General features: G+C 49.8%; 1 protein-coding gene across 1 annotated transcript; it reads left to right on the top strand.

Moving 5' to 3' along the window:
- The first annotated feature begins 6065 nt into the window (after positions 1–6065).
- LOC149444239 (transcription factor HES-5-like) lies at positions 6066–9994 on the top strand. Its single transcript, XM_089654771.1, has 3 exons — positions 6066–6216; positions 7864–8038; positions 8154–9994. The coding sequence occupies exons 1-3, from the start codon at positions 6151–6153 to the stop codon at positions 8378–8380; spliced, it is 468 nt and encodes a 155-aa protein (XP_089510897.1). The 5' UTR covers positions 6066–6150; the 3' UTR covers positions 8381–9994.
- The last annotated feature ends 7926 nt before the right edge of the window (positions 9995–17920 follow it).

Genomic DNA, 17920 nt, shown 5'->3' with positions numbered 1-17920 from the left:
ACATGCAGAAAAGCATCCAAAACACATCTGGACTTCGTTTCTATAGTGTGCACCGACCCTCAAAGGAGCAATTTAGATCCCTTTCCTTCCGACCCGATCCGACGGATGGAAGGGGAACTAGATCCCCATCCGTCTCTTTTTTGCGGGTCGTATCGGATTGGATGTCCGTTTACACCTGCCGCTCCATAGAGGAGAAAGGAGGTTCCGATCGGGTCCGCTTGAAAAACAGGCAGGTGGACCCGATCGGAATGTCCATGTGAAAGGGGGCAAAAAGAGAGGAGGAAAAATGAACCGGAATACATCCAAAACGCACTGGAACACATAAAAAAGGTGCCAAAAACGCATCAAAACCACGCATGCAGAAAAGCGTCCGAAATGCATCTGGACTGCGTTTCTATGGTGTGCACCGGCCCTCAATGGAGCAATTTAGAGCCATTTCCTTCTGACCCGATCCGACAGATGGAAGGGGAACTAGATCCCCATCCATCCCTCTCTTGTGGGTCGGATAGGATTGGATGTCCGTTTACACCCGCCGCTCCATAGAGGAGAATGGAGGTTCCGATCAGGTCCACTTGAAAAGCAGGCAGGTGGACCCAATCGGAACATCCATGTGAAAGGGGCCAAAAAGAGAGGAGGAAAAAATGAACCGGAACGCATCAAAAATGCACTGGAACACAGAAAAAAGTGCCAAAAACACATCAAAACCATGCATGCAAAAACGCATTGGAAACGCATCTGGACTGTGTTTAATATGCCTAAATCCAATGCATTTAGGCATCTAGACGCGGTGAAGACAACTTGCTGAAGTTCAAACTGAATATCAGAATGGGGAAGAAAGGGGATTTAAGTGGCTTTGAACGTGGCATGTTTGTTGGTGCCAGACGGGGCTGGTCTGAGTATTTCAAAATCTGCTGATTTACTGGGATTTTCATGCACAACCATCTCTAGGGTTTACAGAGAATGGTCCGAAAAAGAGAAAATATCCAGTGAGTGGCAGTTGTGTGGAGGAAAATGCCTTGTTGATGTCAGAGGAGAATGGGCAGACTGATTGCTGCGACATTAAGATGGTAGGGTCAGAATTTGGCGTCAACAACATGAAAGCATGGATCCATCCTGCCTTGTATCAACGGTTCAGGCTGGTGGTGGTGTCATGGTGTGGGGGATCCATCCTGCCTTGTACCAATGGTTCAGGTTGGGGGTGGTGGTGTCATGGTGTGGTGGATCCATCCTGCCTTGTATCAATGGCTCAGGCTGGTGGTGGTGTCATGGTGTGGGGGATCAATCCTACCTTGTATCAATGGTTCAGGCTGGTGGTGGTGGTGTCATGGTGTGGTGGATCCATCCTGCCTTGTATCAATGGCTCATGTTGGTGGTGTCATGGTGTGGTGGATCCATCCTGCCTTGTACCAATGGTTCAGGCTGGGGGTGGTGGTGTCATGGTGTGGTGGATCCATCCTGCCTTGTATCAATGGCTCAGGCTGGTGGTGGTGTCATGGTGTGGGGGATCAATCCTGCCTGGTATCCATGGTTCAGGCTGGTGGTGGTGGTGTCATGGTGTGGGGGATCAATCCTGCCTTGTATCAATGGTCCAGGCTGGTGGTGGTGGTGTCATGGTGTGGTGGAGCCATCCTGCCTTGTATCAATGGTTCAGGCTGGTGGTGGTGGTGTCATGGTGTGGTGGATCCATCCTGCCTTGTATCAATGGTTCAGGCTGGTGGTGGTGGTGTCATGGTGTGGTGGATCCATCCTGCCTTGTATCAATGGTTCAGGCTGGTGGTGGTGTCATGGTGTGGTGGATCCATCCTGCCTTGTATCAGCGGTTTAGGCTGGTGGTGGTGTCATGGTGTGGGGGAGATTTTCTTGGCACTAGCAAGGTGGACCTAATAAAGTGGCCGGTAAGTGTACACAGGAATCCTCCCCAGCCACAGGACAAGCCAGCGCTGTGCCTAGGGTCAGCTGATGCGAGCAGCTGGCTGCTGATGGGGTATGTGAGGGTAAGCCAACATGTTTTGGAGGGCAATGCCTCCTTTATCAAGTCCAAAGTAATTGATAAATGAGACCACGCCCTCTGAAACATGTTGTCTTTATCCAGGGACTTGATACATGCGCAGACTAAAAAAAAAGATGGTGGTGCTGATAGTAGAATGTGGGGTTGAAATTCAAGAAGACTGAGGTACTTCTTTAAACAGGCAGCACTGGCATGTTTTCCGCCCCTGCACTCCCCCCACTGCCTCTGACTTGGAGCTCCAACATCTATGTGTAAGTTTTCATTTTCTACACATCAAAATCCAAAAGAAGCTCAGCAGTCAAGAGAAGGACAGCACTGGAGCCTTGTAATTGGCTGTTCCAGGTGAGGGTGATGATTTTTCAGGGGGGCAGGGGAACTATCAGGTGTTCTCCCCATATCCAGAAATACGAATTCATTCTTGGGGTTCCATTGTTGCATTGGGGTGGCGGTGGAGTGTAGAGCAAGGTGCCTGAAGACTTCCTAAGGTGCCTCCTATAAAGTGAACCTGCGTAGTACTCAGGGGCGGACTGACCATTTGGAAACTTGAGGGTCCGGGGTCAGTAGGGGGCCCCATGAGATGCCCCTGGTACCATTTTCATAGGCTTTTTTGATTTTGTTCAAGGACACAGGGGCCCCATGATCCCCTATTGCCCAGGGGCCCCATGAGTTGTCAGTCTGCCCCTGGTAGTACTGGGATACTAGAGGACTCCACAATACTTGGTACAAGAAGTCCAAATTCTCTTTGTGTAGTTTGACAACAATAAATAATAGGACACGGGGACTATTACATTTAATTCCTCACCAATCTATCCCCTCTGGTCCAGAGGATGGTCTATAGGGAGGTGGTGTCAGCCTTTGATGTTCATGGTAATGAGGTGTCAATGACATCTAGACAGTCTCTTATCACACCACAGCATCCTCTGTCTCTGGAGACCTCTCAGAGGAGCCTCTATGAACATCACTTCCCAGACATATGGGAATCTCCAATACGATCAATGGAAGTCACCATCTTCATTAGATGGCCCCAGATATAGGTTCACCAGCGATACATCTGGATCAGACTGATACGTTTGTGTTGTACTCAAAGGTGAAATCAATGGCTCCATTCTTCCTCTTCTTCAGATACCCCATCCATCTTCTTCATTCACCAGGGACCTCCGATCTGCTAATGAATTGTAACCATGATATTAGGTCCTGATAATGGCCATAAATGTCGAATGAATTAGAACAAAGTCTAATGTATGCGGGGAGCCAACAGCTGAGGCTTGTGGAGGAGGAGAAGTGATCAGAAAGGTTGAAGGACCATCGGAGATGTCTGCACATCTCTCTCCATAGACTCCAAGATCAATCGTCGTGTTTAGGGAGGTTCCCGAAGCTTTTGGATTTTGAGGGAGTTCTATGGCACATGTACTCACCGGGACCTTTATTATTATTATTGTTATTATTATTATAGAGGATTTATATGGTACCAACAGTTTGCTCAGCGCTTTACAAAATGAAGGCAGACTTTACAGTTACAATACAATCTGGTACAAGAGGAAACAGAGGGCCCTGATCCTGGGAGCTTACAATCTAGGAGGAAGGGTGAGCTGATGGAGGAAATAAAATGCAGATGACTAGGTAGAAGCAGGATAGGTTTCTTTAAAGAGGAAGGATTTCAGGGATCATCTAAAAGTGGATAGATTAGGAGACCGCTTGGGGTAGGGAGTTCCATAGGATGGGAGAAGCTCAGGAGAAGTCCTGGAGGTGAGCATGGGAGGAGGTGACACGGTAACTAGAGAGCAGAAGGTCTTCGGAGGATTGAAGAGAGCGGTTTGGTTGCTATTTTGAGACCAGGTTGGTGATATAGCTGGGGGAAGAGTTTTGGATGGCTTTGTAAGTTGTTGTTAGTATTTTGAATTTTATTCGTTGAGCGAGTGGAGGCCTGTGGAGGGATTGGCAGAGAGGGGTGGAGGACACTGAATGGGGGCCAGTGGAGGGATTGGCAGAGAGGGGTGGAGGACACTGAATGGGGGCCAGTGGAGGGATTGGCAGAGAGGGGTGGAGGACACTGAATGGGGGCCAGTGGAGGGATTGGCAGAGAGGGGTGGTGGACACTGAATGGAGGCCAGTGGAGGGATTGGCAGAGAGGGGTGGAGGACACTGAGTGGAGGCCAGTGGAGGGATTGGCAGAGAGGGATGGAGGACACTGAGTGGAGGTCAGTGGAGGGATTGGCAGAGAGGGGTGGAGGACATTGAGTGGAAGCCAGTGGAGGGATTGGCAGAGAGGGGTGGAGGACACTGAATGGATGCCAGCGGAGGGATTGGCAGAGAGGGGTGGAGGACACTGAATGGAAGCCAGTGGAGGGATTGGCAGAGAGGGGTGGAGGACACTGAATGGAAGCCAGTGGAGGGATTGGCAGAGAGGGGTGGAGGACACTGAATGGAGGCCAGTGGAGGGATTGGCAGAGTGGGGTGGAGGACACTGAGTGGAGGTCAGTGGAGGGATTGGCAGAGAGGGGTGGAGGACACTTAGTGGAGGTCAGTGGAGGGATTGGCAGAGAGGGGTGGAGGACGCTGAGTGGAGGTCAGTGGAGGGATTGGCAGAGAGGGGTGGAGGACACTGAATGGAAGCCAGTGGAGGGATTGGCAGAGAGGGGTGGAGGACACTGAATGGAGGCCAGTGGAGGGATTGGCAGAGAGGGGTGGAGGACACTGAATGGAGGCCAGTGGAGGGATTGGCAGAGAGGGGTGGAGGACACTGAGTGGAGGTCAGTGGAGGGATTGGCAGAGAGGGGTGGAGGACACTGAGTGGAGGTCAGTGGAGGGATTGGCAGAGAGGGGTGGAGGACACTGAGTGGAGGTCAGTGGAGGGATTGGCAGAGAGGGGTAGCAGGCACTGAACGGTTGGTAAGGTGGATGAGCCTGACAGCAGCATTCATGATGGACCACCTTACTAGTGCCAAGAGAATCTCCCCCACACCATGACACCACCAGCCTGAACCGTTGATACAAGGCAGGATGGATCTATGTTTTCATGTTGTTTATGCCAAATTCCGACCCCACCATCTGTTTAGAGTCACAGAGGAAACCTAGCGCTCGAATTATTGCTCTCACTCGATTTAATCACTTTTATTCCTATTACATGTAAACATCCCTTGTAACAGAAATAAGCATGACATGTCAAAAAGACCCCAAATCTCTCTTTTACCTTTAAAAGCAAAAGATCAAAATAAATGTTTTTAAAATCTTTTGCTTAAAGAAAAAAAAAAAATTTGTTTACATCCGCCCCAGACCGAATGTGACGTCATGACGCTTTTCCGGTCCTCCAACGCCATAGAGGCATTTAGAGACAATATAGTCTCTCATCGCCTCGGTGACCAGCCGGCTGCACTCGTCAGGTCTTTTCTCGGTCGCGCCTGTTTTAACGGCGAGCCCGAGAAACGTCGTCGAGCAGCAGGAGGGGAGGGGGGGGGGGTCGTCCTCTCCCACCGCTGCTGAAATTGCTGATTAGCCCCTTGGAAGATTTTGGTTGAAACTTTTAAATTGATTATATTTGTATAAAACTGACACTGGTAAAATCAGTGCTTTGTATAAAAAAAGGTTTTTTTTTTCCTTTTTATATGTTTTTTTGTGTAGGAATACGTTTTTATTTGTGCAAATTGAATACAATGAAAATGATATATATAATATATGTGTTGATTTGCCTCCAAAAAGCCCCATGAGAAAGCGTCTACTAAAAAAAAACAGAATAAAGTGTTTATTTTTTTTAGCTTTATAAATATTGCACTAACCCTCCAGCTCTTCATTATCAATAAAAAGTCAAAGTGGATTCTGCAATATGTCACATGTTAAAGGGCATCCTGAAGCAGGTCTTTCCCACACTTCTTTCCTACAGCTTGCCCCCTGCATCCTACATTATGAGCTTCTATTAGAGGCTCCAGATGCCACCTTGCAGTGTGACACACGTCCATTGTCCTCGCTGCTCTGTGATTGGCTGCTGAGTGTGGGAACCTCTGCAAAGTCTGATCCTCACACATTATTATGCAGAGAGAGGGGTATATAGAGGGGAGGGTGAGCTGTGTGACTTCACATCGCTGAAATCCCTTCAACAGAGAGGACACCGAGCCTAAGAACTGCTCTACACTCACTGTCCGTACATCATGGCTCCTTCCAGCAGCCCTCTACTGCACTGTGCTGACCGCCAGCTAACCAAGCAACCCAGAAAAGTAAGTTTTTCTCTAGATTCCTGTTAGCTTGTTTAATTTTTCATTGTTTTCCAAGATCTTCTCATCCTCATGTCTCCAAGATCCTCTAGATCTTCCATCCTGTCCTCCTAGATCTTCCCATGCTGGCACATCCAAGATCCTCACCCTGTCATCCCTCTAGATCTTCCATCCTGTCCTTCTAGATCTTCCCATCCTGGCACATCCAAGATCCTCAACCTGTCATCCCTCTAGATCTTCCATCCTGTCCTCCTAGATCTTCCCATGCTGGCACATCCAAGATCCTCACCCTGTCATCCCTCTAGATCTTCCATCCTGTCCTCCTAGACCTTACCATGCTGGCACATGCAAAATCCTCACTCTGTCATCCCTCTAGACTTCCATCCTGTCCTCCTAGATCCTCCCATGTTGGCACATCCAAGATCCTCATCCTGTCATCCCTCTAGATCTTCCAGCCTGGCCTCCTAGATCTTCCCATCCTGGCACATTCAAGATACTCATCCTGTCATCCCTCTAGATCTTCCATGCTGTCCTCCTAGGTCTTCCCATGCTGGCACATCCAAGATGCTCATCTTGTCATCCCTCTAGATCTTCCATGCTGTCCTCCTAGATCTTCCCATTTGGCACCTCCAAGATCCCCATCCTTTCATTCTTCTAGAGCTTCCATCCTGTCCTTCTAGCTCTTCCCATCTAAGCAATTTCAGAATCCCTTATCCTGTCATCCCACTAGATTTTTGCATCTAATGCCATGTAGATCTTCCCACCCTTAACTCCTAGATCTCCCCATTTGGCATCTACAAGGCCTCTCGTTCTGTCACCCCTCTATATCTTCCCATTCCCATACCTTCAAGACCTCATGTACTGTCTCCCCTCTAGATCTTCCTATCTTGTCCCGTATCTCTCCAAACCTGACATCTCAAAGATCATCATATCACCCCTCTAGGTTTTCCTATCCAATGGCCTCCACCAAGATCTCTTATCTTGTCACCCCACTAGATCTTCCCATCTTGTCCTGTATTTCTTGAATCCTGACATTTTCAAAATCATCCTATCACCCCTCTAGGTCTTCCTATCCAATGGCCTCCACCAAGATCTCTTATCTTGTCACCCCACTAGATCTTCCTATCTTGTGCTGTATCTCTCAAATCCTGACATTTCCAAAATCATCCTATCACCCCTCTAGGTCTTCCCATCCACAGTGTCCCTCCAAGATCTCTCATCTTGTCACTTCCCTAGATTTTCTCAGCCTGTCACCCCTCTAAATCTTCCCTTCTAGCAGCTCCAAGATCATCATTTCACCCCTCTTAGTCTTCCCATCCAATGTCCCCCTAGATCTTCACATCCTGGCACCTCCAAGTTCTGTCATCTACTGAGGTCTTACCATTCAGCCTTCTCTTACGTTTCCCCCAAGTCATTATTTTTCCTCTTGAAGTTAGTCTTTATTTCTACAATCATTATGCAATCACTAACCATCATGTGTCTTTCTTTGTACAGCTCAGGAAGCCCTTGTCCTGTTACCCCTCTATGTCTTTCCATTCAATGTCCTCTTAGCTTTCCCTCCAACTTTATTCATGTTTCTCCTGACATTAGTCTCTGTATCCGTGCAGTCACTATGTGGTCACTAACCAGCTCTTATCTTCTTTTGTGCAGCTGAGGAAGCCCGTCATTGAGAAGATGAGGAGAGATCGCATTAACAGCAGCATCGAGCAGCTGCGTCTCCTACTGGAGAAAGAGTTCCAGAAACATCAACTGCCCTCCAAACCGGAGAAGGCCGACATACTGGAGATGACGGTCACCTTCCTGCAGCAGCACATGGCTGAGAGAAGTAAGTGTCCTCCTCCTTCTAGATCTTGTAGGTCTTGCTGAGAGATGTTAGGATTGAGGGTTGTAGAAGATGACAGTGGACCTCATATAACTGACATGTGTCTTGTCTATTCCAGATGCCTCCAGCCAAGCCCATAGAGATGGCTACTCCACCTGCATCCAGGACTCCGTGAGCTTCCTATCCCTGCACACACAGGCAGATGTCCAACTACAGCTGCTGCAGAACCTCCATGGGGCTCAGACGGTGACCGGCGCTCTCTGTCCTTCCACATTCCCCGTCTCACAGACCCCCAGCAAGCCTGGTGCTCCAGACAGCAGCAAAACCCCATGGAGACCCTGGTAGAGACTTGTCTACACTTCTCAGGACTGTGAGCTGAGTACAATGAGTTGGGTGTACAAGGAGCATACCTGACCTGACAGCTGTACGTAGGGATCTGATCCCCGTCATCGTATCTCATCTTAGGGATTGAGAGTAAAGTTCTATGTAACGTAACGTAATCATCAGATGACTTTATACTACTTTAGATTTTATGTTGGGATCAGATCTCAGCTTTTTCGTGTTCCTGTATGGAATTGGCTGTATTGGCTTTATTATCAAGCTAGAAAGTCAGATGATTATTAGTCTGATGATTATATTGTTGTTTTGAGGTTTCTAATATGGAACACGCGTCATGTATACAGTATGTATATGTATGCATGTCTACCCTAAGGGTACAGAGTATTATTCAGCTGGGCCTATGACCTGGTGTCTACAGCACGGGGGTCAAACTGGTGGCCCTCCAGCTGTTGCCAAGTCCCACGAGGCATTGCAAGATTGACAGTGACCCCGAAAAAGACAGAGGCATGATGGGACTTGTAGTTTGGCAACAGCTGCAGGGCCACCAGTTTGGTCTACAGCAGGGGCGGACTGACAACTCATGGGGCCCCCTGGACAATAGGGGATCATGGGGCCCCTGTGTCCTCGCCCACACTCAAACCACTCCCAAAAAAGCCTATGAAAGGTACCAGGGGCATCTCGTGGGGCCCCCTACTGACCCTGGGCTCTCGGGCAGCGCTCGAGCGTCTGAATGGTCAGTCTGCCCCTGGTCTACAGCAACCAATCAAATCGCAGCTATCATTTTTTTCTTTTAAGACCTTAGGACAAAATGTAAGCCTCTGGTTTGGTTGCTTCAGGTCAACATTTAAGCCCATTTTGAACCAGTATCAGGGGTGGACTGACCATTTGGAAACTCAGGCACTGCCTGAGGGCCCGGGGTCAGTAGGGGGCCCCATGAGATGCCCCTGGTACCTTTTTCATAGGCTTTTTTGAGTTTGGGCAAGGACACAGGGGCCCCATGATCCCCTATTGCCCAGGGGCCCCATGAGTTGTTAGTCCGCCCCTGAGCAGTATTGATTGTGTTTTATATTAAAACCAGAGTATATTTCACACATGCTGATATTAAGGGGTTCATTTACCGAGGGACCAATAGACTGAGCACTTTTGCAAAGTGCAGTTGCCGCAGAGCTTAGCCAATAAGGTGAAGCTTCACTCTGCCAAGAACACCCAATCGCGTGCAAGGAATATAAAAAGTAAATCAGTAAAGCGTGAAGCATTCCTCATTGATATTCAGTGACTTCTATTCATGTACCATTATAATAATGATGTCTACAATTGTAATCACCGTGTGATCATCCTTCTTACCGATCGTCCTTCTTACCGATCGTCCTTCTTACCGATCGTCCTTCTTACCGATCGTCCTTCTTGTGAAGGACAAACACCGGATGTTCTGCAATATTTGCAGTAAATGTTATAAAGGTTGAATATAATTCACGTCGTCGTTTGCAATATTTGCCTGCGTGTATTTTGGTGGCAAGATTTGCCTCCGCTGGTCATGTGGAATTCCGTGACAGATCCATTGTTGTCTGTGAGATGTCATTATTGTTTACTTCTTTGAAAATAAATTACTTATTAAAATGATGAATGTGTGTCGGATCCACAACTGTTAGTACATTGTAACCGAACTGCTCTGTTGTCGCAGAAAATATCAAACGGGGAAACATTTACAATGTTACCTACTTCGTACTCATGGGGAAATGTCACATTACTTTCTATGTTAGGCCCCTTTTACACGGATGTTCCGTATGCATGTTTTCTCATCTGTCCGTTTACGGTTGGAAAACGGACACCCATGTATGTCTATGAACTAGAGCAGGGCTTAAAAGTTCAAGTCGTGAGCTACTAGCCAGGCCTTAGAGTTACTCGCCACCAACACACACAAACAGAGACACATGTACACACACACAGACATGTACATACACACAGAAACATGTACACACACACAGACATGTACATACACACAGAAACATGTACACACACACAGACATGTACATACACACAGAAACATATACACACAGACATGTACATACAAACACACATACACACAGACATGTACATACACACAGAAACATGTACACACACACAGACATGTACATACACACAGAAACATGTACACACACACAGACATGTACATACACACAGAAACATGTACACACACACAGACATGTACATACAAACACACATACACACAGAAACATATACACACACGCACAGAGACACATGTAAACACACAGGCACGTACAGACACGCATACACACAGAAACATGTACACACACACAGACATGTACATACACACAGAAACATATACACACACGCACAGAGAAACATGTACACACACAGGCATGTACAGACACGCATACACACAGATACATGTACATACACAGAAATAAACATCTTCTCTCTCTCTCTCCCTCTCTTCTTTGTCCCCCCCTCTCTTCCCCCCCCCCCCCTTCTCTCTCTCTCCCCCCTCTCTTTTCTCCCCCCCTCCCTCTTTCTCTCCCCCTCTCTCCCCCCTCTCTCTCCCTCTCTACTATGTCTCCCCCTCTCTTCTCCCCCCTCTTCTCTCTCACTCTCTCTCTCCCCCTCTCTCTCTTTCCCTTCTCTCTCTCTCCCTCTCTTCTCTCCTCCTCTCTCTTCCTCTTCTCTCTCTCTTCCTTTCTCACATTGTATGGGTCTGCACACAAACACCTTCTCCAAGGGTTGCTGATCTCCAGGCAGCAGGAAAAGGGGGGGGGGGGGTTGCAGCCCCATACGATCTGTCAGTGTAGGGAGGAAGGCGAAAAGATCCCACAGAACACAGCACAGCTCACCTCCTCCGGCCTATTCCTCTCCTCTCTCTGGTCCCGGCTTGTCAGTTGCTGGAGGGAGAGGTACAGGAGCATCGCTCTGCAACTGCCCTCCCCCACATCGATCCTCCTGCTGTCCGGGCCACTGCAAGGGTACCGCTGCTGGCAACCCTGCATGGCTCTGTCCGCTACTGCCCAAAAGGTCCCTTCTCCCGGGGAGCGGTGCCTCGAGGTAGATACGCCCCTGCCCTGGGGACACACTCGCCCCCACCATAATTTCCACTCGCCATTTGCAAGCAGGCAAGTGGAAATTTCAAGCCCTGGACTAGCGGATGTAAACGGATGATCGTCTGTTTACATCCATTAACATCCATTATTTTGAACTGAAGAAATCCATATTTTCCTAACGTAAAAAAAAAAAAACAGAACGGATGAAAAACGGATGTAAACTGATAAAAATAAACAGATGTAAACTGATGAAAAAAACATGTGAAAGGACCCCTAGACAGTTTGCTGCTTAGTACGTCATAGCTGGGCAGGTGAATCATGAAAGGCGTATACCATGCAGCCAAATTGGGGCTTATTTAGACGTGGTTTGGGGGGGATTAAAAACACTGTCTTGAGCCAAACTTTTACCACCTCCCAATCGCCTCACCTTCCCAAGGTGGTAAAGTGTTACTAAACCTCCGGACCCTGCATTCTCTATATCTGGTCTCCTCAGACCCCGCATTCACTATATCCGCTCTCCCCGGACCCCGCATTCACTATATCCGCTCTCCCCGGACCCCGCATTCACTATATCCGCTCTCCCCGGACCCCGAAATTCACTATATCCGCTCTCCCCGGACCCCGCATTCACTATATCCGCTCTCCCTGGACCCCGCATTCACTACATCCGCTCTCCCCGGACCCCGCATTCACTATATCCGCTCTCCCCGGACCCCGCATTCATTACATCCGCTCTCCCCGGACCCCGCATTCACTATATCCGCTCTCCCTGGACCCCGCATTCACTACATCCGCTCTCCCCGGACCCCGCATTCACTATATCCGCTCTCCCCGGACCCCGCATTCACTATATCCGCTCTCCCCGGACCCCGCATTCACTATATCCGCTCTCCCCGGACCCCGCATTCACTATATCTGCTCTCCCCGGACCCCGCATTCACTACATCCGCTCTCCCCGGACCCCGCATTCACTACATCCGCTCTCCCCGGACCCCGCATTCACTATATCCGCTCTCCCCGGACCCCGCATTCACTATATCCGCTCTCCCCGGACCCCGCATTCACTACATCCGCTCTCCCCGGACCCCGCATTCACTACATCCGCTCTCCCCGGACCCCGCATTCACTACATCCGCTCTCCCCGGACCCCGCATTCACTACATCCGCTCTCCCCGGACCCCGCATTCACTATATCCGCTCTCCCCGGACCCCGCATTCACTATATCCGCTCTCCCCGGACCCTGCATTCACTACATCCGCTCTCCCCGGACCCCGCATTCACTATATCCGCTCTCCCCGGACCCCGCATTCACTACATCCGCTCTCCCCGGACCCTGCATTCACTACATCCGCTCTCCCCGGACCCCGCATTCACTATATCCGCTCTCCCCGGACCCCGCATTCACTATATCCGCTCTCCCCGGACCCCGCATTCACTACATCCGCTCTCCCCGGACCCCGCATTCACTACATCCGCTCTCCCCGGACCCCGCATTCACTACATCCGCTCTCCCCGGACCCCGCATTCACTACATCCGCTCTCCCCGGACCCCGCATTCACTATATCCGCTCTCCCCGGACCCCGCATTCACTATATCCGCTCTCCCCGGACCCCGCATTCACTATATCCGCTCTCCCCGGACCCCGCATTCACTATATCCGCTCTCCCCGGACCCCGCATTCACTATATCTGGTCTCCCCGGACCCGGCATTCACTATATCCGGTCTCCCCGGACCCGGCATTCACTATATCCGGTCTCCCCGGACCCCGCATTCACTATATCTGCTCTCCCCGGACCCCGCATTCACTATATCCGCTCTCCCCGGACCCCGCATTCACTATAACCGCTCTCCCCGGACCCCGCATTCACTATATCCGCTCTCCCCGGACCCCACATTCACTATATCCGCTCTCCCCGGACACCGCATTCACTATATCTGGTCTCCCCGGACACCGCATTCACTATATCTGGTCTCCCTGGACCCCTGGTGTCCCCAGACCCCGCATTCACTATATCCGCTCTCCCCGGACCCCGCATTCCCTATATCTGCTCTCCCCGGACCCCGCATTCACTATATCCGCTCTCCCCGGACCCCGCATTCACTATATCTGGTCTCCCACAGTACACAGAATATGGAAATGTAATTATTTTAGTAAATATAAACTTATAAATCCCTTTTCTCGTCAGCAGTATATAGCAGTCTTGTGACTTCTATCAGTGTCCAGCAGAGCACTGGTTAATCTTGAAGGAGGGGTTTTCATTCTGCTCTGACTGCCCTATGAGGCTGCATAACCCCTTACCCACTTTCTGGGCAGCACTGACTGGCCCTGTGCTGATCAAATGCACCCTCTCTAGCAATGCACACCAAACTGAGCATGTGCAGCTTGCCGCCAAGGCTATGTTCTATGGTGGGGCACTATTCCCCCCACTAACACCAATGATGGGGCACTATCCCTCCCACTGACACCAATGATGGGGCACTATTCCTCCCACTGACACCATTGATGGGACACTATTCCTCCCACTGATACCAATGATGGGGCACTATTCCTCCCACTGATACCAATGATGGGGCACTATTCCCCCCACTGACACCAATGATGGGGCACTATTCCTCCCACTGACACCAATGATGGGGTGCTTCAGAATTTAGAAATGGGGCCATTGGAAGTAGAAATTATCCTGGTGTCAGTGGGAGTAAACAATGCATCTTTGGTATTAGAGGGGAAGGAATAGTGTCCAATCATTGGTGTCCGTGGGAGGAATAGTGCCCCATCATTGGTGTCCGTGGGAGGAATAGTGCCCCATCATTGGTGTCAGTGGGAGGAATAGTGCCCCATCATTGGTGTCAGTGGGAGGAATAGCGCCCCATCATTGGTGTCAGTGGGAGGAATAGCGCCCCATCATTGGTGTCAGTGGGAGGAATAGTGCCCCATCATTGGTGTCAGTGGGAGGAATAGCGCCCCATCATTGGTGTCAGAGGGAGGAATAGTGCCCCATCATTGGTGTCAGTGGGAGGAATAGCGCCCCGTCATTGGTGTCAGTGGGAGGAATAGTGCACCATCATTGGTGTCAGTGGGAGGAATAGTGCCCCATCATTGGTGTCAGTGGGAGGTATAGTGCCCCATCATTGGTGTCAGTGGGAGGAATAGCGCCCCATCATTGGTATCAGTGGGAGGTATAGTGCCCCATCATTGGTGTCAGTGGGAGGAATAGCGCACCAACATTGGTGTCAGTGGGAGGAATAGTGCCCCATCATTGGTATCAGTGGGAGGAATAGTGCCCCATCATTGGTGTCAGTGGGAGGAATAGTGCCCCATCATTGGTATCAGTGGGAGGAATAGTGCCCCATCATTGGTGTCAGTGGGAGGAATAGTGCCCCATCATTGGTGTCAGTGGGAGGAATAGTGCCCCATCATTGGTATCAGTGGGAGGAATAGTGCCCCATCATTGGTGTCAGTGGGAGGAATAGCGCCCCATCATTGGTGTCAGTGGGAGGAATAGCGCCCCATCATTGGTATCAGTGGGAGGTATAGTGCCCCATCATTGGTGTCAGTGGGAGGAATAGGGCCCCATCATTGGTGTCAGTGGGAGGAATAGCGCCCCATCATTGGTGTCAGTGGGAGGAATAGCTCCCCATCATTGGTGTCAGTGGGAGGAATAGCGCCCCATCATTGGTGTCAGTGGGAGGAATAGCTCCCCATCATTGGTATCAGTGGGAGGAATAGTGCCCCATCCTTGGTGTCAGTGGGAGGGATAGTGTCCCATCATTGGTATCAGTAGGAGGAATAGTGCCCCATCCTTGGTGTCAGTGGGAGGAATAGCGCCCCATCATTAGTATCAGTGGGAGGAATAGTGCCCCATCATTGGTATCAGTGGGAGGAATAGTGCCCCATCATTGGTGTCAGTGGGAGGAATAGCGCCCCATCATTGGTGTCAGTGGGAGGAATAGTGCCCCAGCATTGGTGTCAGTGGGAGGAATAGCGCCCCATCATTGGTGTCAGTGGGAGGAATAGTGCCCCATCATTGGTGTCAGTGGGAGGAATAGTGCCCCATCATTGGTGTCAGTGGGAGGAATAGTGCCCCATCATTGGTGTCAGTGGGAGGAATAGTGCCCCATCATTGGTGTCAGTGGGAGGAATAGTGCCCCATCATTGGTGTCAGTGGGAGGAATAGTGTCTTGTACAAGTGGAAGGTAAAGTGCCACAAGGGCCCGATAAAGGCAAGCAAAGGGCCGCATCCGGCTCCCGGACTGCAGTTTGGAGACTACTGCTCTAGACTCTACTTGCAACTCAGAGGTGCTTTGGAGTGGGTGACACCTTCAGAACAGATGTATACTATAAAACCCCAAAGATGAGAGTTAGCCATCATCTTGTGATATCAGGTTGGACATTATGGAGTAAATCACGTTGTTGCCCTTTGGATTGTCCTGCAGATGGAAGGTCTTCACACTCAGCAATACCTTGTGGTAATAATCGGTGAACCAGACTAAGCAGCAATGTGTGACACCCTCAGACTCGGCCATGCTGGGGTGGGAGATAAGAGGTCGTCCATTATGGATGAAGGGGGGGAGGGAGGAGAAGACATCTTCCAGAATAGGATGGAAACATTCATTTCACCCCCATCTGCAACACAAGCGTATCAGTCTCCTGCAGGCGGGTCATCAGTGGGAATATATGTCCCCGGCTTCCTAATGAAGACGGTGATTTCCATGGATTGTATTGGAGATTCCCATGTGTCTGGGGGGGGGGGGGGGTCATAGAGACTCCTCTGTGGGGTCTCCAGAGACAGAGGATGGTGAGATGTGATAAGAGGCCGGCTAATATGTCAATGACACCTCATTAGCCTGAACATCAAAGAGGAGGAGTCCCTGTACAGCGTGTGGGAGGTCTGTGACTGCTGTCTCCAGGGTGCGCAACATGTTGGAAATGGTTTCTACTCAACCGAGAAGTCAGACGTGTCTGTGAAGGTTCTCAGTATCCAGGTCTTTGTATAGCTGGTAGTAGTAAGGCTGGCTATACATAGTTAGATGTTCGCTGTATGGAATTCTAATAAATCTGTTGTCAGAGCCGGGGCCACTATTAAAAATCATGGGGCCCCACCCAGCCTACCTCATAATATTCCCCCTGACCTCTGGAACTCTTTGTGGGGGCCCCTGCAGACACTAATCTGTGTTTTCCTATTGCCATGGTATAGCAGTGATCTGTAGCAGTCTCTACAGAATCATGTTCCCAGTCTCTGACCATCTCCTATATCCTGTCTGCAGTCTCTGACCCTCTCCTGTACCATGTCTGCAGTCTCTGACCATCTCCTGTACTATGTCTACAGTCTCTGACCATCTCCTGTATCATGTCTGCAGTCTCTGACCATCTCCTGTATCATGTCTGCAGTCTCTGACCATCTCCTGTATCATGTCTGCAGTCTCTGACCATCTCCTATATCCTGTCTGCAGTCTCTGACCATCTCCTATATCCTGTCTGCAGTCTCTGACCATCTCCTGTAGTATGTCTGCAGTCTCTGACCATCTCTTGTATCATGTCTGCAGTCTCTGACCATCTCCTGTATCATGTCTGCAGTCTCTGACCATCTCCTGTATCATGTCTGCAGTCTCTGACCATCTCCTGTATCATGTCTGCAGTCTCTGACCATCTCCTGTATCATGTCTGCAGTCTCTGACCATCTCTTGTATCATGTCTGCAATTTATGACCATCTCCTGTGTCATGTCTGCAGTCTCTGACCATCTACTGTATCCTGTCTGCAGTCTCTGACCATCTGTTATATCATGTTTGCAGTCTCTGTCCATCTCCTGTAGTATGTCTGCAGTCTCTGACCATCTCCTGTATCATGTCTGCAATCTCTGACCATCTCCTGTATCATGTCTGCAGTCTCTGACCATCTCCTGTATCATGTCTGCTGTCTCTGACCATCTCTTGTATCATGTCTGCAGTCTCTGACCATCTCCTGTATCATGTCTGCAATCTCTGACCATCTCCTGTATCCTGTCTGCAGTCTCTGACCATCTCTTGTATCATTTCTGCAGTCTCTGACCATCTCTTGTATCATTTCTGCAGTCTCTGACCATCTCTTGTATCATGTCTGCAGTCTCTGACCATCTGTTATATCATGTTTGCAGTCTCTGTCCATCTCCTGTATCATGTCTGTAGTCTCTGACCATCTCTTGTGTCATGTTTGCAGTCTCTGACCATCTCCTGTATCCAGGGGCGGACTGACCATTTGGAAACTCGGGCACTGCCCGAGGGCCCGGGGCAGTATGGGGCCCTATGAGATGCCCCTGGTACCTTTTTAATAGGCTCTTTTGGGCTTGGACAAGGACACAGGGGCCCCATGATCCCCTATTGCCCGGGAGCCCCATGTGTTGTCAGTCCACCCCTGCCTGTATCACATCTGCAGTCTCTGACCATCTCTTGTATCATGTCTGCAGTCTCTGACCATCTCTTGTATCATGTCTGCAGTCTCTGACCATCTCTTG

The sequence above is a fragment of the Staurois parvus genome, unplaced genomic scaffold, assembly GCF_062004578.1.
Source record: "Staurois parvus isolate SC_StPar_1 unplaced genomic scaffold, SC_StPar_1.0 ptg000797l, whole genome shotgun sequence".
Lineage (NCBI taxonomy): Eukaryota > Metazoa > Chordata > Amphibia > Anura > Ranidae > Staurois > Staurois parvus.
This window is presented reverse-complemented; position numbering and strand designations above follow the sequence as displayed.